This window comes from Myiozetetes cayanensis, unplaced genomic scaffold (assembly GCF_022539395.1).
Source record: "Myiozetetes cayanensis isolate MyiCay16 unplaced genomic scaffold, myiCay2020 scf3, whole genome shotgun sequence".
Taxonomy (NCBI): Eukaryota; Metazoa; Chordata; class Aves; order Passeriformes; family Tyrannidae; genus Myiozetetes; species Myiozetetes cayanensis.
This window is the reverse complement of record NW_026087521.1, coordinates 12,210,530-12,235,158: the sequence shown is the minus strand read 5'-3', so window position 1 is coordinate 12,235,158 and position 24,629 is coordinate 12,210,530. Positions and strand designations below refer to the sequence as shown.

Below are 24,629 nucleotides of genomic sequence, written 5' to 3'. Positions count from 1 at the left end.
CCCGCGCAGGAACCGCCCGGGGCCGCGGGAGCGGCGCGGGGGCCGGGCCGGGACCGCGGCGGGGCCCGCGGGGTCTGTCCCGGGCCGGGCCGGGCCGCTTATGGCGCCGCACGCGGGCGCGGCCGCCCCGGAAGCGGCGGGCGGGCCCAGCGCGGCCATGGCGCTGCTGCGCGGCCCCGCCGGGCTCGGGCAGCGCTCGGCCGTGGCCAGGCCGCTCTCCGCCGGTGGGTACCGCGGGCACCGCCGCCCGCGCTGCAGCGGGGGAACCGCCCGGGCTGGGGGAGCTCGGCTGTTCGTTTGGCTTTAGTTCTCCTCGCGTGTTGCGCCTTCCCCGGCGCTCGCTCCGCTCCGCGTGGGAGCAACAAGTGCGGGGTCGCTGCCGGAGGGGAGCGGGAACGCGAGGAGATCAGCCCAGTTCGGCGTGGCTGCCGCGGTTATCGCGCCGGGGGCGGCGGGGCTGGGTCTGATGTGGCCGGACGCGGCCGTGCCTTCAGCTCCGGAGCCCCTCGGAGGGTGCGAGGGCTCCGCGGGGCTCCGGAGGTCCCGTCTGACGGGCACGGCTGTGCTGGCTCTTGGTGCTTGTAGAGCCAACCAGGAGATTTGGCGATCTGTAGCCTTGTGTGATGCAGCACCTTTATGGGGTTTGGTGGGGTTTTATTAGAAATAAAGGGAAAAAAAGGCACAGAAGGTGAAGTTGCTCTTGTGTTTTTGCTTGTAGCGTCAGTGCTCTGTCAAGTGGAACCCGTGGGAAGATGGTTTGAAGCGTTTATTAAGAGGAGAAACATAAATGTTTCTGCCTCTTTCCAGGAGCTGGAAGATGAGAAGGAGCTTTCTGAAGAGTCGGGGGATGAAGAACTGCAGCTTGAAGAGTTTCCTATGTTAAAAACTCTCGACCCAAAGGACTGGAAGGTATTCAGTCGATACAGATTGGTGTCAACTGTTTTTGCCCATTGAAATTATCTGCCATTCCCAGCTGCTAAGGATCCCCTCCCACCCCCATCTGAATTGGTTTGTGTCCCTTAGCATTGTATCTGGTTTGTGAAGGCAAACACATCAGGATAAGATCTTAGTCTTGAGCTGCTGCTTTTATTTTGCCACCTGAAAAGTGTTAGAAGTGTCTCTTCTCCCTGTCACCACCTTACCCTGGAGTTACGTTGGCATTCTTAATATTAAAGGCACCAATTCAGTTTTTCAATAGTTGAACTTTCTAGTGCTGTAATACAATTTGGATTAAGCTACTTGAATTTCTGTAACAGTGGCTTAATTTATTGACACTTACATATTCAATAATTATGGCTTCTACAACAGTTGTTCCTGCAGCCTTTTTCCAATACTAATTGAGAGGGAAGAATTCTCTCTCTTGCTTTTAAGAGACTGGGGAGGAAAACTGGTTTTCTGCATGTGTTGTGACATTTTAGGTTTTATTTATCAGTGTTTATTAGGCTTTGTGGGGTTTTTTTCTCTCAGAATCAAGACCATTATGCAGTTCTTGGGCTCGGAAATATCCGATACAGGGCTACTCAGAAACAAATCAAAGCAGCTCGTAAGTACTTTTCCTTTATAAGCTTCACTTCTTTTTTCAAATGTACACAACTGTTTTTCACCTGAAAATACCTGCATGTTATGAACAAGCCTTTTACTGTTTCACAGGCCTAAAAATGCCTCCTCATGATGCAGGAGCACGTGCAGGTGCCTGGGGGTATTTTGTGGTACTTGCACATGAAGGAACATGTTGGGCTTCAGAACTCTTTTTTCTAGAACGCAGTGTGCCTCTGCTTTGCAAGAGGGATGCAAGTGCTTAGTGGAGGAAGGTTTAAAAGCACTCTGAAGATTGTTGAGTAGCCTTTATGAGACAAGCTGGTGGTGTGTGAGTTGACCTTGTGAACAGTTGCCAGTGTAACTGTGCTGGTGTGAGCAGAATCACTGTCCCTGGATACTCCCGAATGAAATAGGGTGGAAATTAGAGAATCACCAACTTACACGGGAAATTACGTTGCCTCATGCACGTGCTGGTTGACAGCACCAGTGTATCTTGGATTGTTTTCAGTAAATGGACAGAATGCTAATTTTTTATTGTCTGAAATCCTTTTTTTATTATTTTTTTATTTATTTTTTCAGTTTTGAAGCCAACTGTACACTCACAGTTGCTGAAGCGCTTTGCTGTGCATAATACTAGAATAATTCCCAGAGAATCAGTACTTCTTCAGGTGTTGAGGTGGAATAGAGTTTCTGAGTTGTGATTGTTATACGTCCCAGCAAAGATGAAATCATTTTAGTTTTGACAATAGTGTTAAATCAAAGAAAAGTCATTAACTCATACTTGTTTTCTTCCAGATCTGAGGGTTTGTTTTTTGATTTTTATTTAAGTATGTAATCAGAGAAATATCAATTGGAATTGCTGTATTGCTTTTTAGTTTGAAATGTTAGTGGTGAAGCATTTCTAAATGCAATGCATCTGTTTGCTAGATAAATCCATGGTTTTGAAACATCATCCAGACAAGCGAAAAGCTGCAGGGGAACAGATAGGAGAAGGTGATAATGATTATTTTACATGCATAACTAAAGGTAAGCAATTGATCTCTCTTGTGAGATATTCTCTCAATCTGCTCGATAATCAGAAACATATTTCTTGTGCTTTATTAGGTTTTTAAGGAATTGTTAATGACTAAAAAGCTGGAGAAGGTCTTTTTCATTTTAGAAAACTGCCTCAGTACAGAGACATTGCATTAATGTAACTTCCCTCCAGGTAGAAGCAGAATGGGAATGTAACACAGACATTTGGCTGCTGTGCCAGTTGGTGGCAAAATGTGACACTTGTAGTAGTGCTTGCTCAGATGAACCACGGGAGGTGTCCCCTTACCTGGGATAAACTGGAGTGTGATGGAGCAATTCCCCTAAGGCACCACCAGCAGCTGGAAAATCTGAATTCTAATGTGCTTGCTCTGACAGCAGAACATCTTTTGATTTGATCCAGGATATCAGTTTCTTCAGCTGCTCGTTTTTGCCCTCAGATGAGTGAGTGAACTCAGCTGAGTGACATTTCCCTCTGGCCTGTAGAGGTGGACTTGGCAGCGCTGGGTTAATGGTTGGACTCGGTGATCTCGGGAGTCTTTTCCAACCTTAATGGTTCTGTGACCCAGAGCACCACTGGTGGCCAATTCCAAAACCTTAGGGACTGTTCTAGGTGTATGACTTAGGTCTCTAGAAATGCTTTGGAACTTGGCTTTTCTGTTTATTTCAAACACGTTCTTTTCACTCAGTAAGGCTGAAGCAGGAGGAAATCTTGGAATTTGTCTTTCTAAACTTTCTTCTCTGAATGTCTTCTTACAATACTGGCTAGTATGAAATGTTAGACAAACTGATGTTGTTTTCAGCCTCCTTTAGAGTTGTCAAAAGGAAAAAAAATTGCCAAAGAAAATTTCTTCTCTGTAGTTGCTGTCCTGTCAGAAAACTGTCAGATATCTATAATGAGAACCTGCACCTGAATTTAGGAATTGCTCTGTGTTCTACATGCATAGAGCAAAATATGATGGAATCGTAGAATCTTCCTCTTAACTGCTTACAATCCAAGTGTGAGGATAAACTGAAAGGAAAGCACAAAGTAGCAAGGAAGAGGAGTAATGCTTCCAGGCAGCACTCTGGAGGAAGGAAGGAATGCAGCTGTAGGAAAGAGGGGCGTGAAGTAGGAGGAAGCAGTAATGGAACGGGGAGAAGAAACTTGGAAAGGCTTGAGTACATAGGTGGGATTCAGAACTGGATCTGACAAAGGGATGAGCAAGAGATACAGAGCTGGGGAAACTGAGTATGTGGGAGTAGAACTGGGGATCTGTACAGAAGGGATGTCTCTTGAGTGGAAGAGTAACCAATGGATGTGCACAGAATTTCTTGCATCAGGAAAATGGTTTGAGGGTTACTGAGGCTCTTGGCTTTCCATGCAGAGGATAATTGAGGTCATTTAGAGAATAGAGAAAGTATTTAGAGAGAGGGAAGTCCCTTCCTAGAAGGGAAGGGCAAACTGGCAGGCAGCAGCTCATTGGTGGCCACTTGCATTCCTTCCTCTCTCCACTAACATGGGCAGTGAGATCAGTTTACAGAACTGCAGAGCACCGAGGTCTCCAGGTTATCACCTCCTGGATCCAACTTCGTGGTGCAGTGTTCTCTGTCCAGGGATGCAGGCACAGAAGCCCATGAATGATCACAACATGAATTTGATTCCTTTGACTTTTCACTCTTACTGAAAAATAGTGGTCATTGTAGAACTGACAGACCAAGTAACACCACCCTTCCTTGTGAAAAAGTAACAGTTTACTGAAGCTGTAGTGTGTATGATTCCAAGATATAAGATTAGTACGTGATGCTCCCCAACTTTGGGCCTGTAAGAACAGGAAAACCGGGAGCGTGTGCATGTTTCATCCAGTAGCTGTGTGGTGACTTACATCCTTTCCAAGTCTTGGTGCAACTTCATAATGAGCTGCAAAAATTCCAATGAATGGCTCATTTTCCTGCCAGTTCTGATGTCATATTAACTCAAAAACTGCTTTTACTCTGTGCGTTAGTAGACCTATTTTGTCAATTTGTCTGCAAGGATCTGGTGCTGGATAAAAGCCTGAGGATGTCAGGCCCAAACTCCCAGTGCCTGAACCAAATTTACTGCTATAAAAGTATTTTAAATATTACATGTTTTGTTACATCTCAGCAGTTAAATGTGTTTTTTTCATAAACATTTTCCTCCTACTTAGTTTAACAGGAATAGACAGCAGTGCTATTTGATGACACTGAAATAATTAAGTATCAAGCTGTACAGAACAATAGATCAAAGGCAGATCTGACAGCATCTTTTTCAACATTTAGAACCTTATGTCTGGTAACTTTTTTTCAGCATATGAAATATTATCTGATCCCGTGAAACGACGAGCATTTAACAGCATAGATCCTACTTTTGATAACTCTGTACCTTCCAAAAGTGAAGCAAAAGAAAACTTCTTTGAAGTTTTCTCACCTGTTTTTGAGAGAAATGCCAGGTAAGCCATGTCAGACTGCCTCTTCTTTTGCTGGGGAATCAGCATTTGCAAACTCTTCTGACTTTGTGTTTGTAACAAGAGACGTATTAATTTGCTAGAAATGTAATACAAGTAAAATAGTGCAGTTCTCTATTATTTCATTTTAAAATAATCTGAACTGTCACATTGGTGGCATTGAGTTTGTCCCATGAGATTTAAAAAAAAAAAAAAATCTTTTCTCCTCTCCCTGCTGTCCTTTTTGTACAACACATTGTTTCATCTTAAAATTACCTAAAATGCGAAGTCTTTGTATGCTACTGACTAAAAATTACTTTTTGATGTTTTTCTTATGAGAGTGAGATATTAACAGCAGACAGTAGTTATGTTCACAATTAAACTGGTTAAAAGAGAAGATAAATGTACCTATCAATATTTGGTGCTTCTCTTTTTCTGCATTTGCTTCATGCTTGGTAATTAACTTTGTATTAAGGGCGTCACAACAGAATCCTGTTTCACCTTTTCCCTGTATGAAAAAGAAGTGCCCCCTTGTGTGAGGCCCTTTGCAATGTTTTGAACAATAGTTATTTAAAGTAGTCTTATCAAATCTTTGATCAAGTATTCCAGAGATTCAGACCTGGTTGTCACATGGGCTTTTCCCTTCTCTGCTTGGAAATGGCTGCTTTGTCTGCTTTGTCGTGGAACAACAAATTCTAGAGCCTATGGAAGATTTCCCTAGGAAAAATGCAGTGGAGGCAGAGTGTGCATTATTCCCTTGTGCTCCATTAGAATGTGTGGGGGTTCCTGTAGCCTGCCACAGAGCTGAGTTACTCACAGAACATCTTTTGTCCACTTTCTGTCAGCTGCTCTCCCAGAAGAATGTGTGGGGAGAATTCAATATCTACAAAGATAGTCTGTGCTCCATCCTTGTAGGCACAAGGCAGGAGGAGGTTGCTTTTCTGGGGGAACTCCACAAAAAATGCCCAGTCTGGAGGATGCTTAGGAGGAACTGTCCTGTTCTCTTCCTCTTTCCTGGTGCCCCTCTGTGTTGGTGGGAGGGAACCTCCAATTTGGTATTTTGATTCTGAATTTAACAAATGCCATGTTGAGAAGTAAGGTTACACGTATTATTTCTTGAATATATCCATTTATTTTCAGGTGGTCAAATAAGAAAAATGTACCTAAACTTGGGGACATGAACTCTTCATTTGAAGAGGTAGATGCCTTCTATTCCTTTTGGTAAGTTAGCTGATGTCTCTGTTTCTATTCACAGAGTTCAAGATGTGTGATATGAAGGGCTTGCAGACCCTTTGGTGTGGGGGTTGTTGGCTGTGGGCTGTTCTGACCCAGTAATATCATGGAATTACCCCACAGCTGTTTGTGCCTCCCACAGAATGAGCTGGCTTTCTCCTGGCTAATCCATCCAGACTAAATTCTTGGTTGCAGCAGGAGCTTCTGAGCACAATGGCTGTGAACTGAGCTGACCCACAGACTAGAAATTCATCTCACCTAACTTGTGTTTTTAGTGGAGATGTCTTAGGTGTTTAAACTCCCTTAGTAAAGGGAGATGTGTCTAGTCCAGTGAAGTCAGTGTTTGTGGTCTGACTTCCCTGCTAAGTAGGGGTGCTTGCATGAAGATTACATTAATTTCTCTCTGAACTCCACAGTCTGCACTGCATCTCCACTGCCTGTGATGGGAGCTCAGACAGCTGCACTGTAGACATTTAGAGCTGGCAAGACTGAGCCCATCCTGACTCTGTCCCACATCACAGATAGGTGTAAATCAATACTTTCAGGAACATCTTGTGCTTTGAGTAAACACAGTGGAATCACTGTAGGTGCAGTATCATTGTAAATTATGTATTATAAATTATAAATAGTAATATAGTTGCCTACCAGATCGTAATAGGAAAAAAGGTAGATGATTTCTAATAGATTTGCTAGTTTTTCATTCATTTTTTTCCCTTAAATTTACTTTAGGTATAATTTTGATTCCTGGAGAGAGTTTTCCTATTTAGATGAAGAGGAAAAAGAGAAAGCAGAATGGTATGTAAGTAAAAAGAAATTTGACAGGAGACTAAGAGATGATACAGCAAGATTTTCCAGTTGTCTCTTAGACTGTAAGTCACAGGAAGCAAGGTAGCCAAGCTAAGTCTGCATTCCACTCTCCCAGCTTAGGAGCCAGTCATGGACTTGAAGTGGACTGGCTGTGGGCTTTTTTGTCTTATCTGTGTAACTGAAGTAGTTCTTGGTTGCCTCACAGAGGTGTCTGAGGTGCTTTGAAATGTGTGTTCTGTTAAGTTCAGACTTGCAGTTCCAGCCAGTCCCAAGCACAGGTTGAACCTGGAGCCAGAGCAGAGTGGATGAGTAAGCAAGTATCATTTCTCTCTTACTCTTCAACTTGTACTGAGAAAATGATACTTTATAGAATTTGGAGAGATGAATTTTTGATGGCTTGATGTTAATAAAAAGCACGGATTTGGTGATGTAATGATAGTTGCGGAATTACTCGGACTCAGAAAATACATTCTATTTTTATCCTTCCTACAGTTCTAAACACAGAGTGCTCAAGTTGGAGCACCAAATCATTTAGCCTAACACATTTCACAGGATGCAACCTTTCATTTAGTCATCCTTGTATAACCTTAACTTGCATTGTATGAACCTCTTCTTCCAAGTTTGGATATAAGTCAGTTTTGTATTTAGATTCAGTGGCTGGCTTGCTTTGTGCTAGAAGCTGACATATTTAGCTGTAGGGAGGCATTAATTTCTCTTCTCTAGTGCCTCTTCCTGCTGTTAAATTTTTTGAGCCTCACTGGACCCACTGTTCTCTCTCCTGTGAAGATTCTGTGAAGGCACTGTAATCAGTTCCACCTCACTTGTGATAAATCACACAGATGAATCTCTGGCCTTCTCATTGGAAGAGTCTTGAATTATTTGCATAGCTCCTTTTTTTTCTGGTCCTTCCTGTCATTAGTGTCCTTTTGTAAAGACAAGTGGTACCTTAGTCTGCTCTACTTGAGAGAGAACTTCATTTCAGCAGCTGTTCAGATGGCCATGATTCTTGTTACCCTTCTTGCCAAAGGCGATGTTGTTCATGTTTTAAAGCTTCAGTCTACTCATATTAGTCTCCTACTCTGTTATGGAGATTGTTTTCTTTGTTCTGAGGTATGGAATCACAGAATGGTTTGGGTTGGAAGGGACTTCAAAGACCATCTGGGTCCAGCTGCCCTCCCCGTATATTTTTGTCCATATGCTTGTGTGGATGAGACTGCAGACCCCCACTAAAAACCTGCCTCTTTCTTGACAGCACTGACAAATATTTTCAGATTATCTAGTCAACCAGTTTACCTCTGTTTTACCTGAGCTGTATTCTGCTGGAGTGAATCTGCCATGACTTTAGCAGAGTGTCACGGAGCTTTGTGGAAAGTGTTGTTTCTGTGCAGATGGGTTTACTTGACATGGCCTGTATTCTCTAAAATGAGATAAACAGCATTGCTTATATTGCTGTCCTTTAATTAAACATTATACCAGCATTTCTGTTGTTTTGCTGAGGTTTAATGTTAGGTAAGCAAGTGGATTGCATTTTGGAAATAAAGCCCATGATCTGATTCCCTGCAATGACAGATAAGCAGCTTGGTTTGTCAGGTTTATGTAACTATGTAAACACTTAGCATTTTTTACATGAGCTTGGGGCCTGGAACCTCATTTTTTGAAGTCTATTTTTGAAGTATTCACAGAAGAGCATCTGTGTGGGGGAAACTCTAAAAAGTTTGCTGATGAATTTCTAAGTGACACTGAAGGGCATCAGCACTGAACTGTGCTTTCCCTTCTAGTCGAGATGAAAGGAGGTGGATTGAGAAGCAGAACAGAGCTGCCAGAGCACTGAGGAAAAAAGAAGAAATGAACAGAATTAGGACTCTCGTTGGTGAGCACACAAACTGCTGGTTTTTAAAGAGAGATTTGTTAGCTAATAGTGGAAATCTCCTGTTTTTCTTCTATACATGATGTTTCCTTTCTTCCATTAGACAATGCATACAGCTGTGATCCCAGGATAAAGAAATTTAAGGAGGAAGAAAAGGCAAAGAAGGAAGCAGAGAAGAAAGCAAAGGTAGAAGCAAAACGAAAAGAACAGGAGGCAAAAGAAAAAGTAAGTTAACGACTTTATTTGGATTGAAAAACCCTGGTTCATTCAAACCTGATCCACTGCTTCAGCTTCTAGTTGTGTCAGAGGCTACTGTCAGAAACACAGTGGGATTTAAAGATGCATTGTCTTTGCCTGTGCAGCAGGCAGTGCAAGACTGACAGCCTTTTGAGAATGAGACAGAAGCAAGGAATGCAGATCTGAAACAAAAAACCTTCTAAAATTGAATTCTCCTGTTGCATGCACTTCCTCTGCTTTCGAGGCAGGTGTTAAGGTCTGTGCCCTACTTTGCATTTGCATAAAATGGCCATGGCTGTTTGCCTTGCATCTGTGGAATGGGAGTGGTAGGTTGGTATGAAACACTTTGAGGTAATGCAACATAGCTGATTAATATTAACAGTTTGGAAAAGATGGCTTTGAAAGTATAGGAGTGAAAGGGAACTGTAAGATGTTAAAAAGTAACCTAAAAGACAGTGCTGGGACACTGCAAAATACTATGTTAATAATGATTCAGAGAAGTGCTGGAGCACTGCATTCTTCCAAGCTTATATTCCTGAGGCAGCCATAAGAAAATTCACACAGTTTTATATCTTCATTGTATAGGAAGTGAGGATTTGTAACCTGGGGGTCCTCACAGTGCATAATTAGGGTACTCAATTAATGCCTCAATTAATTAATTACTCAGTTCCAACTGCTGTATGTGTCATCATCTTCCTTCAGAATCCTTGGAAAACCAAACATTAAAGTATTGATGCATTTTAAAACAAACTCCACCAAAACAAACAGAACTGTATCCAAACCAAAACCAACACATTTTAATATTGGATGACTGAATGGCCTTGTAACAGTGTGATTTGTTGAGGGTTTTTTTACTTGTTTGGGTTTTTTCCCTTTTGGTTGCAGCAAAGACAAGCAGAATTAGAAGCAGCACGGTTAGCAAAAGAAAAGGAGGAAGAAGAAGTTAGGCAGCAAGCATTACTAGCAAAAAAGGAAAAAGAGATACAGAAGAAAGCAATCAAGAAAGAAAGGCAAAAACTGAGAACAACGTGCAAGGTATTTAACTACAATTACAGTGAAATACAGGTTACATCAGTGAAATTACTGTGTGTGTTTAGATTAGACTGTATCACGTGTTTGCTTGTCCTTATGGCTGGAGATGGGTATGGAAAGTGGGCTTACTAAAAACCAAAGTGCTCAAACACATACTTAAACAGCTTTGAGACCAAATGGGTCCAGACACAGCAGTGGCTGAAGGATGCTGTGTGTTAAGCCTTTGGCTGAAGGAACAGGACAATAGTTCAAGAACTCTGTAGAACATGTATTTCTGCTTCCAGAACTGGAATTACTTTTCTGATAATGAGGCAGATTGTGTTAAAATGATGGAGGAGGTGGAAAAGCTTTGTGATCGCCTTGAGTTGGCAAGGTAAGTCCTCCTGCTGCTGCTTTCTGCTCCTTTTGATACCCATCTTTCCACTAGCTCTCCGTTGTAACTTAATAATTTATTTTTAGTCTGCAATGCTTGAATGAAGCACTTACATCCACAACAAGGGAAGGAGGAAAGGCGGCTGTAGTAAAACAGGTAATTATGCTGAGTGTCAAATCAAAATAACAATGATTTGTGGAATCAACATGACCGAATCGAAGTAAGATACAACATAGCTGCTGTGGAATCCTGCTTGTTAAACACAGACTCGAGTTTCAGAGTCCCCAGGCAGTGTGATCTCTGCTCCATTTTACACAGTGCAGTTCATGGCTGGTGAAATTAATCCACTTTTATTCAGAAACAGTAGAGGAATTCCATTTTGCCCAACAACGGGTAGCAGTTCCCTCAGGGGAAGGAGGGCAGTCTTAACCTATTCTGTTATGCAAGAAAAATCCTAGCCTACTATCCCTGACCTGGGGCTAGATCCACAAAAGGACTTCAGTGCTGCAGGCTGTAGGCACTGGAAGGGCCAGTGGGTTGCATACCAAACAATGGAAAAAGCAAGACACTTGCAATTGAGGTTTACAAAACTCAGCAAGGATCTGCCTAAACTTGCCAGCAGGGAAAAGCCATTTGGACTAATAAGGCTGAACCTACATCCTGCAGAAAAAGTTGCTTTCTCTCACCCACTGTGGTTTCACTGCTCTGAACTTTCTTTCCTGGTGGGGATCTGCCTCCATCCCAGGGTCAGGTTTACTCACCAGTCAACTTAAATCCCTCTTGTTCTTTAGGGGACTGAATTCAATCTTCCATTCTCCAGGAGAGTGTTCCAAACACAGGACAGTCCCCTTTCTGTCTGTTAAAACTATTCCATTTCTGCATTAATAAAAATTATCTGCCAGATAACTTTCCTTTTGCCAGAAAGATTTTATTTGAGACAGAGAGTGAGAAACCTATTTTGGGCAATCTGCCAACAGGGATCAGTGCACAGCTCCTTTAATATTGCCAAGACTGAACTGGGAAGCAGGTAATTAAAGATGTGTCACACCACCTTCTCGAGATGTGATTACAGGTCACAAAAATGTGCAATGAGTAACTTAAATTCTGCTGAACTGCTTGCTAACAAACTACACTTGGCCATCTAACTCTGAGTAAACTCTAAGCATTAACTGCAACAACCCAGATTTTAGTTACTAACTTAACTACAACTGTTCTGAGAATTTCTGACATAACCAGGCTCAGGGAATCAGTGTGTTCAACATGGATGTTTCACTGCCCTCACCGGTCGCTTTAGGCTTTTATTACTTTTGTGGATCTGTCCCACTAAGTCAGGTGTTAGCCTGGACATTCACACTAGGGTCTGAAGTTTTGCTTTAATTCTGGGAGTTTTCATGTAATTTCTTAGGGAACTTGTGATGGATTTCTGAACTCCTAATCTGGGGTGGCCAAATTTATGCATGGGATGGAGGGAAATAATACTGGAGCAGATAAGCACCTCCATTTCCTTTTGTATCATGTACAAAACAGAAACTAAGCAAAATTCAAGGCTCAAAGCGATTTTAGAGAGAGGGGTTTGTGTCACTGTGAAATGTAAAAATTCAGTAAATGAATAAATAATGCTTATTTACAATCCCTAGATAGAAGAAATAAATGAACAAATAAGGCGAGAGAAAGAAGAGGCAGAAGCTCGTATGCGCCAAGCAACAAAGAGTTCAGAAAAGTCAACCACTGGTGGTGGAGGGGGAAGCAAAAATTGGCCAGAAGATGACTTACAGTTGTTAATTAAAGCTGTGAACCTCTTTCCAGCAGGGACTAACTCAAGGTACTCCTCGGGATCGGTGCTAAAATCTCTACTAACAATTTTTAATTAAATAACAAGCATAATATAACTTTCAGACCGACCTAAGTACGGTGTCAGTATGAGGACTCCCTAAATTTCCTCCTTTTCCTTGACTCCTGAGCAGCCAGTGGTTTGTTTTCCCTTAGTACCACACTTCACGTGTCACTGGAGTTAGCTCTGGTCCTGTACCTTGTTTCCCCCAGACTGGGGCCTCAGTCCATTACCGAGATGGTGCTGAGGTGCGTGTTTGCACAGGGCTTACTCCAGGGTCGGGGTCAGTCGTTAAAGCACAGAACAAAACTGGAGCAGTGACTGGGATGCAGCTGGGTAGGAATACAAGTGTGTAAGGTACTTCCAGTAGCTCCACAATGACTGAGGCTGCTTTCTCCTCTACATGGTAGGAGGAAAACAAAGCTGGGGGAAAGGGAAAGGTTGGGATTTACAGAAAGCAGCACTGGCAATCAGCTTACTGATAAGCATCAAGAACAGGAGTATGCTTTAAATTCTGCTCTTGCCCAGGAATGAAATGTCTTCTTCCACTTGGGATTCACAGATTTGAGGCCTCAATTACAAGACTTTGAGGCTTACTTAAAAAAAAAAAAATCTGCCATACTCTCTGGAGACAATACCAGTGTCTGTTTGTGCAGCTCAGCAGTCAGTGCTCACTGAGAACACAGGCCTAGACACCATCCTCCTGTCTGTTCAGGTGCAAATATTGCTTTCCATTTTCTAAGAATGCACTAGGAATAGTTCTGGGGCTATGGGGCTGTTCTAGCTCTCTCCTGCTTAAGCCCCTTTACCTGATGTTTAGGCCTTCTGGGGAGCAGTGGACACAGGGTTGGTAACTTCTCAGCCCTTGAGTGCACCTTGCAGTATTTAATGTCAGAGGTGTTTGGGGAGTTCAGGAAAGCAGCAGCTGAGCAGAATTTTGAGGATTAGAGGTTTGCACTCACCTACATTCTACCCCACTTTTCTGTATCGGCAGCTAAAGTTCACTCCCGCTGACTGAATTCTTCAGTTAGTAACTGAAACCTTTCCAGAATAGTTACCCTGACATTTTATATGCATTTAAGTATGATCACACTTAGGATTTGGTATAAAATGTGTACAGGAGCTTGACCATCACTTGTATGAAGATAAATATGCTGGTTTACCCTTTCTATTCTTGCTTTAGGTGGGAAGTTATTGCCAATTACATGAACTTGCACTCTACTACTGGAATAAAACGAACAGCAAAAGATGTCATCAATAAAGCCAAGAGCCTCCAAAAGCTTGGTATATATTACCTTATTTTGCCATATGATGTTCTGTATGCTTCTGCACAGCTGCATTTTTTTTTTAGTGGCTTTGTGTTTCTGAGAAAATCTGTATATCCCCAAAGAAATGTAGTTCAGATGGGAGATTTAGAGGAGCATTTATGTGATTCAGTGTTTTCAACCTAATGGGTTTTGTGTAAGCTACCACCTCCTGAGTGACTCTGAGAACAGTCTCACTGCAGCTGGATGCTCAGATGTCTGTGGGCCACATGCATTGCCTGGGCTCAGCTAGAGACAAGTGGGCCTCTGGAAAAGCTCCCTACGAAGGAAGGCATCTAAAATAAATGGAATTGATGAAGCTCTAGAGATACTTTAAAAACACCAGAGTAAGACACCTAAATTAACGTGGCTCATCTCCTCTTTGAAAATGAATAATAATAAAATGATACATGAAGCTTAGAGAGCTCTAGAATAAGGTCTTAAGGAAATTATATATTTCACTACAGAACAACAACAACAACAAAAAAATATTGCACAAAGTTTTCATGAGGCTTCTCCATTCCAAACCATCTACCTGAACTTCCCCAGTGTCCCTGCCCCTCTGACATGCTCATACCCTGGGTAATATGTGAGTTTTGTGCCACAGCCCTGACTTGAGAGAATAATCCTTCTGAATTTCTCTGAAGTTGCAGATTCAGGCTTAAGATTATATGGAACAAGTATTCCTGTGAGCAGTATAAAGCAGGATAGGGTTGGAGAGCCTGACACTTTGGCTCCATATTTATTGGACCCTGAAAGATTTATTTGTTTTAATCTATCAACCTCTTTATCATCATTTTAAAGGAAGTAGGAATAGTTTTAATTATGTGGTTATTGTAAACTAATAATGTGCTACACAATGTTTTTACTACTACACGTGGCTTTAACTGTTGCAATAATTTTTCTCTTCCATGTCTGTTACTCATAGACCCTCATCAAAAAGATGACATAAACAAGAAAGCATTTGACAAATTTAAAAAAGAACACGGTGTGGTGCCTCAGATGGACAGTGCTGCCCCCTCGGAGCGATTTGAAGGTAAAGCTGAAAAGGGAGCCCTTCTTGTAGACTTGTCCCCCCTGTGCCTCTTAGAAAGAAAGTAACCCAGACTCAAGACTTGCTTACAAACACAGTAAGTGATCCAGCTACACAGTGACAGTGAAATGTTTCCTGGTGAGGCAACAGGTTAAGTCTGGTGCTGAGATCGCCTGTTCCTCAGAGGGTGCTACACTTTCAGGGAACAGCAAGCCTGAGGGGATTCACTTGAGATATAGGATCATCATACAGCTAACTTTTGGTCTCCTGTGAAACCCCACACGTCTCGTCAGGTTTTCCAGACACTTGCAGAAAGCTGTTTCCTTACTGAGTGTTCCTTACTGAAATGCAAAAGGAAAAGCTACATTGCTGCCCTAGTGCTGTGGCTTAGGAGGGCAGCTACAGCAATCTAACACCTGGCTGACAACAAAAGACACTCCCTTCTAACTTCCCTGTGCTGTTCTAGAGATCCTGAGGGCCACTTGTCCAATCAGCTTCAGGCTTGGTTGTTCTTCAGGGCTTTTCAAAACTGCATGGATTTTAAACCAACTAAATAGATTTTACGATATTTTCTTAGGCTTTATAGACTCTTCTATTAAATATATTTTTCCTACTATCCTTTTTGCATTTAAAAACAGGATCACCTTTAGATTCATCCCCTTGGACTACAGAAGAACAAAAACTTTTAGAACAAGCATTGAAGACTTATCCAGTAAATACTCCTGAAAGATGGGAGAAAATAGCAGCAGCTGTTCCAGGCCGGACAAAAAAAGACTGCATGAAGCGATACAAGGTAAGGGACCTCACCTCTCCTGGGACTGCCATCAGCCCAGGTCTCGATAGAATCCTTTGCTTTTACTGTTGCACTGCCTACCAGAGATGGCATCTGACAGCAGCAAACTGATGGAACCTTATGGAGAAACTTTTTTTTATTTTTGGTAACTCAACCCCTAGAGAGCTTTAAGGACTAAATATTCCTTGGTGAAAGTAGTGGCTCTGGGATCTGGAAAGGAAAGTCTGTCTCAGGAAATCTGTCTTACAGTCTGACACCAAGCTCCTGTAAAGTCCTATCCCTATTCTGCTGCAGGGGAGGTAGATGAGCATTGACCTTCCATCAATTGATTTGTTCCTAAGAGAAATTGCTTCATTAAGCTATGTAGATTTCTCACTATGTTGAGAGCAAGAGTGTTTCACAGTGAATAGATGTAGGTTCAAAACTGTAGCACTGTTAACACATTCAATGTTTAATTAAATTGTTTGGTGTGGTTTTTTTTCCCACAACTCTCCAGGAACTCGTTGAAATGGTCAAGGCAAAGAAAGCTGCTCAAGAACAAGTGATGAATGCTACTAAAGTCAAGAAATGACTCTTACTGACAATCTTTGTTTTGTAATAAAAATGCAAATACTGTACGTGTTTCCATTCCTTTCTTCAGTACAAAGACACACAGGAGTGGCTGGTTCTTGAGATTTAATCTTCTCAAATACAACTCAAAAGCTTTAAACAGGTGTAGTTGCTTGGTGGGTTTGGTTTTTTTTGTTGTTTTTTTTTTTTGTTGTTGTGGGGTTTTTTATTGGTTTTCTGGTTTGTTTTTTTTTTTTTTTTAAAAAGCTCAAATATACTGAAAGTTCTCGTTATTCACTACTCACGGCGCCAATACATGCCACTGCAGATTTTGCTATACTCTGGAAGTTGTTCAATTGGACCTGGAAGTTAAAGAAAGTTGGCCATGACACATGTTCAGCTGATAGTGATTGGTATGGAGGGGTTATGGGAAGGCAGGGAAACTTGTATCACATACCAACAGCAGCAACTGCAGGATGCTTATCATAGATGTATTTTGTGCAGATATCTCTAATAGTCTGGGCATCAATAGCCTAAAAGGGGTAAAAGAGATGTCTTTGTTACCATCCCATCCCATCTAAAACTGTGACCTTAATTTTGTATAATCCAGGGGAACAGGCAACAAAACACTTCAAAGTTTTCTCAGCTGGAAACAAACATTTTCTCACCCAGGAACAGTCAACTTCTGTATTGTTACTTTCTGTAGCAAATAATTTTGTCAATGGCCTAATTTAAAAGTTTCAACATGACTGCCACTTACATCAATTCTTGCCTCAAGTTCGGGAATTGGGATTCGGCGCTTATAACACAGCATTTGTCTTCCAATGTCTTCACAGATTGGCGTAGACCCTACAATAGGGGAAAGTATGCTTCAGTTACCAGCCTGCAACTCCACAAAGAACAGAAAGTTCTCATAAGTCTCACCATCAAGTTGTAGCAGCATATTTGTCTTTAGAAGATTTTTCGCTCGAGCTACTTCGTTTTCTGTAACACTTGTGCAAAGTCTCATCCTGAAAAACAGTTGAAATCCAAAGGCATTAAGTAGTAGTAACCTGTAGCACACAACATTGCCTGCAATGAAGAGGTGCACAGACACTCCTGCACCTACCAGGCGCTTCTCTTCTATAGACAGAGCTGGTAGAAGAATTTGGCATGGAAACAAGGCACAGGATGCAAAGAGGCAGCATAAGAGCTGGGTTTTGGGAAGCATGCCAATATACCCCAAAGTGAGTTTTTCCCCTTAGAAGAGCTGTGTTTTGTTTTATTAAATGTATATTTTGAGCCAAGTGTACTTGTTATGTTGAGAATGGGTGTTGCTAAGAAAACAAGAGCCAAGCAATCAGAGGTAATTAGCTAGAAGGCAATCCATCACTTCCCGGCTCTTCTGTTTTCCACTCTGTATAAGGAACATTTCATGAGGACAGGGGGGTGCATCAAATATCTCAGCACTTGATTCTTGTCCCAGGAACTATTGGTATCTTTTCTGGTGCTAAGCTGCAGTAAAGGGACAGCTAAAGTCATGCCTTTTTCCTCCATGAGTTATTAAGAGAGATCTCACAGAATAATGGTAGTGATTTATGTGATTAAAGAAACATCGTATTTTCAAGATTTCTTTCAACTTCTGTTTTAACTTCATCCACTCCAAATCAGTGCTCTTATATAACATATGTCTGTTTCTAATCACATCTGCAGTTCAAGCTTTACAAGTTGCACCTAGGGACATACTTCAATAGATTTAAGCCTTAGATGCATGAATATTATCTAGAATCCCAGGTTTCAAAATTCCGTATGTAACAGCTCAAAATTTCCCACCATATGTACTTGTACAAGGAATGCTGTTATGTCAACTACAGTGCCTGGTCATTCTTCCAGGGCAGAGAAAGAAAACAAAACCTAAATCTTAAGCTATTCACTCCAAGTAAGGGTGGCACAAACTGGCTGCTGGGACTCTGCACTGGGTGCCAAAATTTAGAATTTGATGCATTTGTGTTTTTCCAGATGAGCCTAAGCAGAGAAACAAAAATACTCTCTTTAAATTATTTATATCCTTTTAATTTGCATTCCATCACTGAAACCATCTTTTTAGAGAAACAGTTGTTTGCTTACCATTCTCTCTGAACAAAGTGCACCATGTCCTGAATAGTAGATGGCTCACAGACCATATAGAGTCCCCACAGGCCTGTGTCAGTATAGCAGGTGTTGAAGGACTGGAAACTGTGACACAGGTTACCATGGCAGGCAATCTGAGCAAGTTTACTGGATAAATTCTGAGGCAAAAGAAAAAGATACTATTTTATGAAGCATTTTGGAAGCTTCCTATTCATCTCCCTGATTGATTCTGTTTTCATTTAATGGTGACAGAACATGCAGTACTATCACAGCCCAGATTTAAGCCAAAATCATAAAGCTGCTTAGGTTCAAGAAAGGGACAGTTACTGATACCCATGGGTTCTGATGACATACAGGTATAAAAGAACATCCTGCTTTCGATGAAGACTGGCAAGACCTCAAGTCACCTCTACTTTGGTGGTTTAGAACCACTTCCTAAGAGTATCCTGGGGTAACAAATTCTTCAGATGCACAACTGAACCCTCTCATCTGCACTGGCAGTACCCAAGTCAGGGAGATCTCACCAGCCCACCAAGGTCATTCAGAGCAGGAAGGTTTTGCAGGTTCACTCACCACGCCTCCTCCGAAGGAACGATCCCAGTTACCTATCAGAGTATTGGCTACCATGAGTGGGATCGTATCCGGGTCTGACCAGCCAGCTGCTTCCACAGCTATGGCCAGGTGTGCCAGGGGCATCTTGTCATCCCGGATTCGAATCTGTGGAACAGAAGAGAGCAGCTGTAGTCCAACCTGTACACAGTCAGGTACATGGGAAGTTGAATATCAGAAGGCAGACTTTTCCATTAGACTGGATTATAAAGCATGCACCCAGAGTCAAAGCACATGAAGCTTAATTTAACATCAGCCTTAACTAGTCTTCCCTGAGGCTATTTCAGAGGACTTTGCCAACATGCACAGAGAGAGCATTACAAGTCATTTTACGACTACCAGCAGTGAGGAAATCTGATGACTTTACAAAATCTGAATAGGGATGAGACTAGAACAAGGATGCCTTGGTTCTCTGACATAAATGAGTGGTTCTCAACAAGTGGAAATGTTCCAACACCATAGTCAAGGGGATAAAAGGAAAGCAGCAGCAGGTATAAGGGACGTAATCCTCCAGGAAGTGATGAAGCATAAAAAGTGATGGCAGTGAGGCTTGTCCAAGAAAGGACCCAAAGTACTGCTTTGGAAAGCAGCTACTCCATCACCCTCATTGGGGGCAAGAAACCCTTTCATGTGCCAAGTCTGTGTCAGAGTAGCCCTCTCTCTTCAGCAGAGAGCAGCTGTCAGGGGATGTAAGGGCCAGCTCACAGAGCCACCCAACAGCTTACCTCACTACCTGTGAAGCTACAAGGTGGCAGGGGTGGCAGTCCTCCTTCTGGAGCAGATGGCAAATTACCAAAATGGCACTTCGCTAGGTCAAGCAGTTCATCATGACAGACCCCTGAACAAAGGTATTTCAGATGCTTCATGATGTTATTCTGTAAACAGTTCACTTAAATTGCTGCACAGTCTAAAGACTCAACCAAGCAGTAACTCATTGTGCCCCCACTTCAAAACCTCACTTTTGGATTCCTCCCACCTCCCTGTTACACAGAGCAAGATCATGATTCCCCCTCCTGAGTTCTCTCTAACAGCCTTCCATTAAAACTACAACAAATCAAGCTGTTTGGTCTCAGTTTCAAGCCTTAATGTTACTACTTTGTCTCTGCATTCCTTGCTACTCCCCTTTTCACACTGAACCCCTTTTAGGACCCTCCTTTCCTGCCCACAGGGAAGAATGACTTTGGCCTCCAATTCACTTCTTGTCACCAGTTTAAGGTTTCTGGAATATTACTGAGAGGAAAAGGGAACAAAAGCTCAAAGGGTATGAAGGCACAAAACACACAGGGCTAACAATGAACTTCCAGGACCTACTGAACAATGGGTAATTCATCATGTTGTTCCCAGAGACTTAGGCCATGGTCTCAAGCACAGTTTCACATGATCCAGGGTGAATACCCCACACTAACCTCCAGCAGCAGCCAGGACCATTCTGGGTCCTTTGTAATGTGTTGTTATGTACTCCACCAAGTCATTACGATTTATGGATCTAGAAACAGGAATGGAGACATCATTACTGTGTCAGTAAAACCAACTAAAGCAAAAAGAGGTAAATGTATAAACCAACAAAATACCACAATAACTAAATGTTCCGCCAGTACACAGAACAGAGAGGCAGAAAGCTAAAATAAGGGCGACTTCCTAAAAAGGAAATAGGAACTCGATACATTTTGCCTTTTAAAGCTCTTCTAGCTTCCTGAGAAGACTGAGAATTACAGCTCAGTCAGGTGGAGACCAGGTGCACTAATGATCTCCTGTTCCTTTGAAAGCAGCACATTTGGCAGTCTCCTGGTCTGCACTGGTCTAAACAAACGCTGAAACAGCAGTGCAAACACAGTTGTGCTGACAGTACTGCCTAACATGTGACCAACTGGAAAAAGAAGCATTTCCAATTTTGTGTCAAACGCACTTTTAACAAATGGGAGAAAAATATGGCAAAAAACAATGACATGCAGAGGACACCTGTAGTTCACATACCCTTTGATGCCTGCATACAGGGGAACTAAAGCAATAGGGGGATTCTTCTTACTGTTATATCCAGTGCAGAGAACAATCTCAGCTGTAAAAATGAAAACCGATGCTGTTCCCTATGTTTTCAGATTAGTCTTTTCAATATATAAAAGTTATCACACAATTAAAGACAGACACAAATTTGGACATACTTGATGTTTTCAGTGGGTCCTAAAATTGTCCGTCCTAGGGCTGTTTTCTGATAGGCTGTGGCATGAAGGTAATCAAAGACAACTTCCTGCAAATTGGTTTCAACCTCTTGCATCTCCCGAAGGATAACTCCCCGCTCACGCTCAATCTCTGCTTCTCCCAGGGTGCTGTTCTGAATTATGTCAGCAAGGATTTCCACAGCTAAGTGAAAATAGAGATGGAGATGGAAATGCAAAGAGTATTTTCAGACTGCCAGAAAAATCCAGTTCCAAAAGTGAAGCCCACCCCAAAGACTAAGCGCTAACAAGACTTGCAAGGGGATGAAAGACTTGCAGGATGGGAGAAGTCCAAAAGGTATCTTATTTTGGGACTCTGAGGAGAAAAATATTTTCAAATATCAGCTTCACTGCTGGCTCCTTTTCAAATCTGCATTCTCACATTCCTGTGAAGTTCAAGAAAGGACTTTTCACCCAGGAAGGAAGGGACTGTAACATTGCAAAAGTAACATCCTGTGTCATCTCCTTGGAAGCTGGACAAACACTTTGTTCTTTGCTGATTTTCCAATGAATGAGAGCAATTACCTCTTGGTAAGTCTTTTGAAAAAGCCTTGGCATAATACACAGTTTGTTCCCTGGACGTATACGCATTCAGATGAGCTCCCATGTTCTCAATCTCTAGCTCAAGGTCTAACTGAGACCTCTTTTTTGTTCCCTGAAATAGAACAATAAGAAAATCACATTAGACCCTTCAATTCACCTACCCATCATTACTGCTTCATGTCAAGGTCAAGATCATGAAAAAGAAAAAGTCTTCTGGAAATAAAACTGGCATACTAACATCTCCAAACTTGAAAATCAGATATAAATCCTACTATGCTCCCAAGTGAAAATAAAAAGCCGACAAATGGGTGACTGGGTGTCTTCTAAGACTATTTATTTCAAGAGGGTAAAAGTGAGTTAAAACTAGAACTGTGCAATCTGTAGCTGTGTATCAGCTACACAGAAACAGGACTTCATTTTCTAAAGGAAACCAAGGTCTTAGTTGTCCCTATTTTTTTTCTCATTTCAATCTGGAAAATTTATTTACACAATTCTGGCAAAGTTCTTATCACTGATCTTTAAAGATAAATAACTTAGAAATCCATTGTAAACTTCTACATAAATATTCATATTTACCTTGAAAGCCATATGCTCAAGGAAGTGAGCAGTCCCATTGTTCTTCTCATTTTCATACCTGCTTCCAGCATCAATCCAAAGTCCAACCTCAACAGAGAAAAAAAAAGTCGTTTTACCAGATAAAAGCTTTTCTGTTTTGCTCTGTGATCCACACCTAGATTTTCAAGATTTACTTTTAAATGGCTTTTTCCTTAAACAGAGCAAGTTTTCAAGAAAAGGATAATTTCCATCTTACACAAAAAAAAATCTAATCACAAATGTACAAAAACCTTAAGACCTCTTTCCTATCTTAGGTTGATAGGATGAATGTAAATGCAATTTAGTTCCACAAGGAAATGAACACACATGAAGAGTACAATAAAACCTTCCCTTTAAAAGTTACTTACTGTGCATGTTGACAGTCCAGAGTCTTCAGAAGCTACTTGCAAGCCATTTTCCAACGGACTCACCCTGGTCTCAGGAACATTTAAGATTACTTCTGTGGCTGCTTTGGAAGCTCTGAGCCTGCCCGTTCCAACATGCACACACTGTAAGAAAAATCAGTCATTAAGTTATATCAGAAGATGCTCTTCTGAACAGTGTATTCCTGAACTTAAACACTATGCTTGTGGATCTTTTCTAAAGAATGCATTTAAAGGAAATACATTCAGCACTACTATTCACCACTGCTTCACATCAGGGATGCAGTAACCTGAATCCAAAAAAAAAAAAAAAAACCCCAAAGATTACTAAAACTGAGGAGATGCATCTGCTGCCCTCCAATCTGACACAGAAGCATGTTACTAACATCAGACACGCTTGTTTCCCAGCTCTGCCAGCAAGAGCCTGCAGGACCTTGGATATATCCTTTACCATGTGGAATTCCTCTGGGAACCTGCTTTCTAAAGTGAAGTGAGATACAGCCCAAGGGCCTATGTCCAGGACTGCAGATCAGTCACCCATTGGTCAGAGACTGTGAACCTGCTACCTCTGAAACAATCACCCAGCAGTTAAGGCACATTAAATCAGAGCAGGGCAGAAAAGAAGGGATGATGTAGGTTAAAAAGGTTTATTGCCCTTTTTCAACATCAAGAAATGCAAATCCATATCCCAAATGCAAACTTCAAGCAATCAGCTATTTCAAAGACTACTATTTTAAACGTATCAAATAAAAAAATATTTCCTTTCCCATGTAACTGCCCGAAACATGGAAGTACAAAATCCAGCTCTCAACCTACTCTCTTCCTGGAATACCAATAGCAAGATCTCTCGAAACTCATATATTTCAGAATCATTGCACAGTTCAAGTTTGAAGGGACATCTGAAAGTCCCCAGTCCAACGTCCTGCTCCAAGCACGATCAGCTATGGGGTCAAGACCATTTTGCTCTTTGCATCTGGGTATTGAAAACCTTCCAGGATGGTGAGAAACTGCGCAGTTCTGTCTCTGTAGACAGCCTGCTCCACTGCTTGACTGCTTCATGGAGAAAAAGTTTTCACATATCCAGTTTTTCCTCTCGTTTCAACTTAACGCCCACTGCCTCTCATTCTGCCACAATGCCCCACTGTGACAAGCCTGGTTTTGTCTTCCTGACAACCTTCTTCTCATGGGTTTAGCAGAGGTCCTTCTCACAGCTCCTCCCACAGGTCCAGCCAAAGCCATGCCTTCTGCAGGATGAACAAGCCCTAGACCCTCAGCCCCTCCTCACAGGGCACCTGTTCCAGCCCAGTTCATCTCTGCTGAACACACTCCAGTTCAGTGAAACACACTCCTGAAAAGTGCAAACTAATCGCTCCCTCTGATCTACCGGCTGCTCCTGTCTGTGCCACCCTGCCCTGCTGCTGGACACTCCAACAGCCTCTTCCAGAGCTGCTCCCCGGGCACTCAGCTCCCAGCCTGGGCTGATGCAAGGGACTGTCACCGCCCGTCTGCATTACAGGGAAGGAAAAACCTCTATCTGAAAAGATCTTTCTCTCCTGCTTCCAGAAGGAAAAGCTTAGGCTTCAAACCGAGAGGACGGGGGAAATGACAGGAGGGGAAAATGACACAGGGGAAGAGCTCTGGGACGGACCGGGGCCTCCACCGAATCACGGGAAGGAAGGAGGGTGTAAACGTTCCCCTGAGCCCGCTGGGGCGGGCACGGGCACGGGCACGGGCACCAGCACCAAACCCTGGGGATGCGCCCGTCGGGATCTGTGAGGGGCGACCGCGACCCCGCCTCGCTCGGGCGAGACCACAACTGCCGCCCCGCACCGCGGCCCCGCCGCGACTACAAACCCCAGCGTGCACCGCGGCCCCGGCCTCCGGGCCGCCAACCCTCTCAGCGCTCGCCCGAGCAGCAGCTCACGGAGCTGCCGCGGCGCCCGCGCTCCCCGCCCCTCCCTCCGCTCCCCGTCCCGCCGCCTCACCCGCTCCGCCGCGCCGGGCGCTCGCCAGAGGCGGGTGGACCAGGGCAGGATGAGCCGCCGGGCCGCGGAGCGCGCTGCAGAGGCGGCCATCTTGGCGGGGGCGGGCGGGGCTGTGCGGG

At 42.8% G+C, this 24,629-nt stretch overlaps 2 protein-coding genes across 4 annotated transcripts in view; one reads left to right on the top strand and one right to left on the bottom strand.

Moving 5' to 3' along the window:
* Window positions 1–133: 133 nt before the first annotated feature.
* DNAJC2 (DnaJ heat shock protein family (Hsp40) member C2) lies at window positions 134–16,140 on the top strand. The gene is made up of 17 exons (XM_050323638.1): window positions 134–224; window positions 719–909; window positions 1,468–1,543; window positions 2,467–2,565; window positions 4,880–5,021; window positions 6,156–6,236; window positions 6,978–7,043; window positions 8,834–8,925; window positions 9,026–9,147; window positions 10,045–10,194; window positions 10,476–10,564; window positions 10,651–10,720; window positions 12,202–12,386; window positions 13,579–13,679; window positions 14,628–14,735; window positions 15,371–15,525; window positions 16,022–16,140. The coding sequence occupies exons 1-17, from the start codon at window positions 158–160 to the stop codon at window positions 16,094–16,096; spliced, it is 1,869 nt and encodes a 622-aa protein (XP_050179595.1). The 5' UTR covers window positions 134–157; the 3' UTR covers window positions 16,097–16,140.
* Window positions 9,149–24,629, bottom strand: part of PMPCB (peptidase, mitochondrial processing subunit beta) — a 36,167-nt gene continuing 20,686 nt past the window's right edge. For 2 of the 3 annotated variants that reach the window (XM_050323640.1, XM_050323639.1), the window contains exons 3-14: window positions 22,511–22,651; window positions 22,125–22,211; window positions 21,531–21,660; window positions 20,952–21,150; window positions 20,199–20,278; window positions 19,518–19,630; window positions 18,757–18,900; window positions 18,181–18,341; window positions 16,999–17,084; window positions 16,835–16,923; window positions 16,532–16,607; window positions 9,149–16,436 (exon numbers count right to left, since the gene is read on the bottom strand). In XM_050323640.1, coding sequence (XP_050179597.1) covers window positions 16,372–16,436; window positions 16,532–16,607; window positions 16,835–16,923; window positions 16,999–17,084; window positions 18,181–18,341; window positions 18,757–18,900; window positions 19,518–19,630; window positions 20,199–20,278; window positions 20,952–21,150; window positions 21,531–21,660; window positions 22,125–22,211; window positions 22,511–22,651 — 1,371 coding nt within the window. In that variant the 3' untranslated portion in view covers window positions 9,149–16,371. Of the gene's footprint in view, window positions 16,437–16,531; window positions 16,608–16,834; window positions 16,924–16,998; window positions 17,085–18,180; window positions 18,342–18,756; window positions 18,901–19,517; window positions 19,631–20,198; window positions 20,279–20,951; window positions 21,151–21,530; window positions 21,661–22,124; window positions 22,212–22,510; window positions 22,652–24,510; window positions 24,614–24,629 lie in introns of those variants that run through there. The other variant, XM_050323641.1, reaches the window with a different exon arrangement.

What these genes read in the sequence shown, in the direction of transcription:
- DNAJC2 (XM_050323638.1), top strand. Translation starts at nt 158, where the DNA reads ATGGCGCTGCTGCGCGGCCCCGCCGGGCTCGGGCAGCGCTCGGCCGTG. An exon ending in TTTTACATGCATAACTAAAG is followed by an intron (nt 2,566 to 4,879) that starts GTAAGCAATTGA and finishes ACTTTTTTTCAG; the next exon opens with CATATGAAATATTATCTGAT. An exon ending in GATGCCTTCTATTCCTTTTG is followed by an intron (nt 6,237 to 6,977) that starts GTAAGTTAGCTG and finishes AATTTACTTTAG; the next exon opens with GTATAATTTTGATTCCTGGA.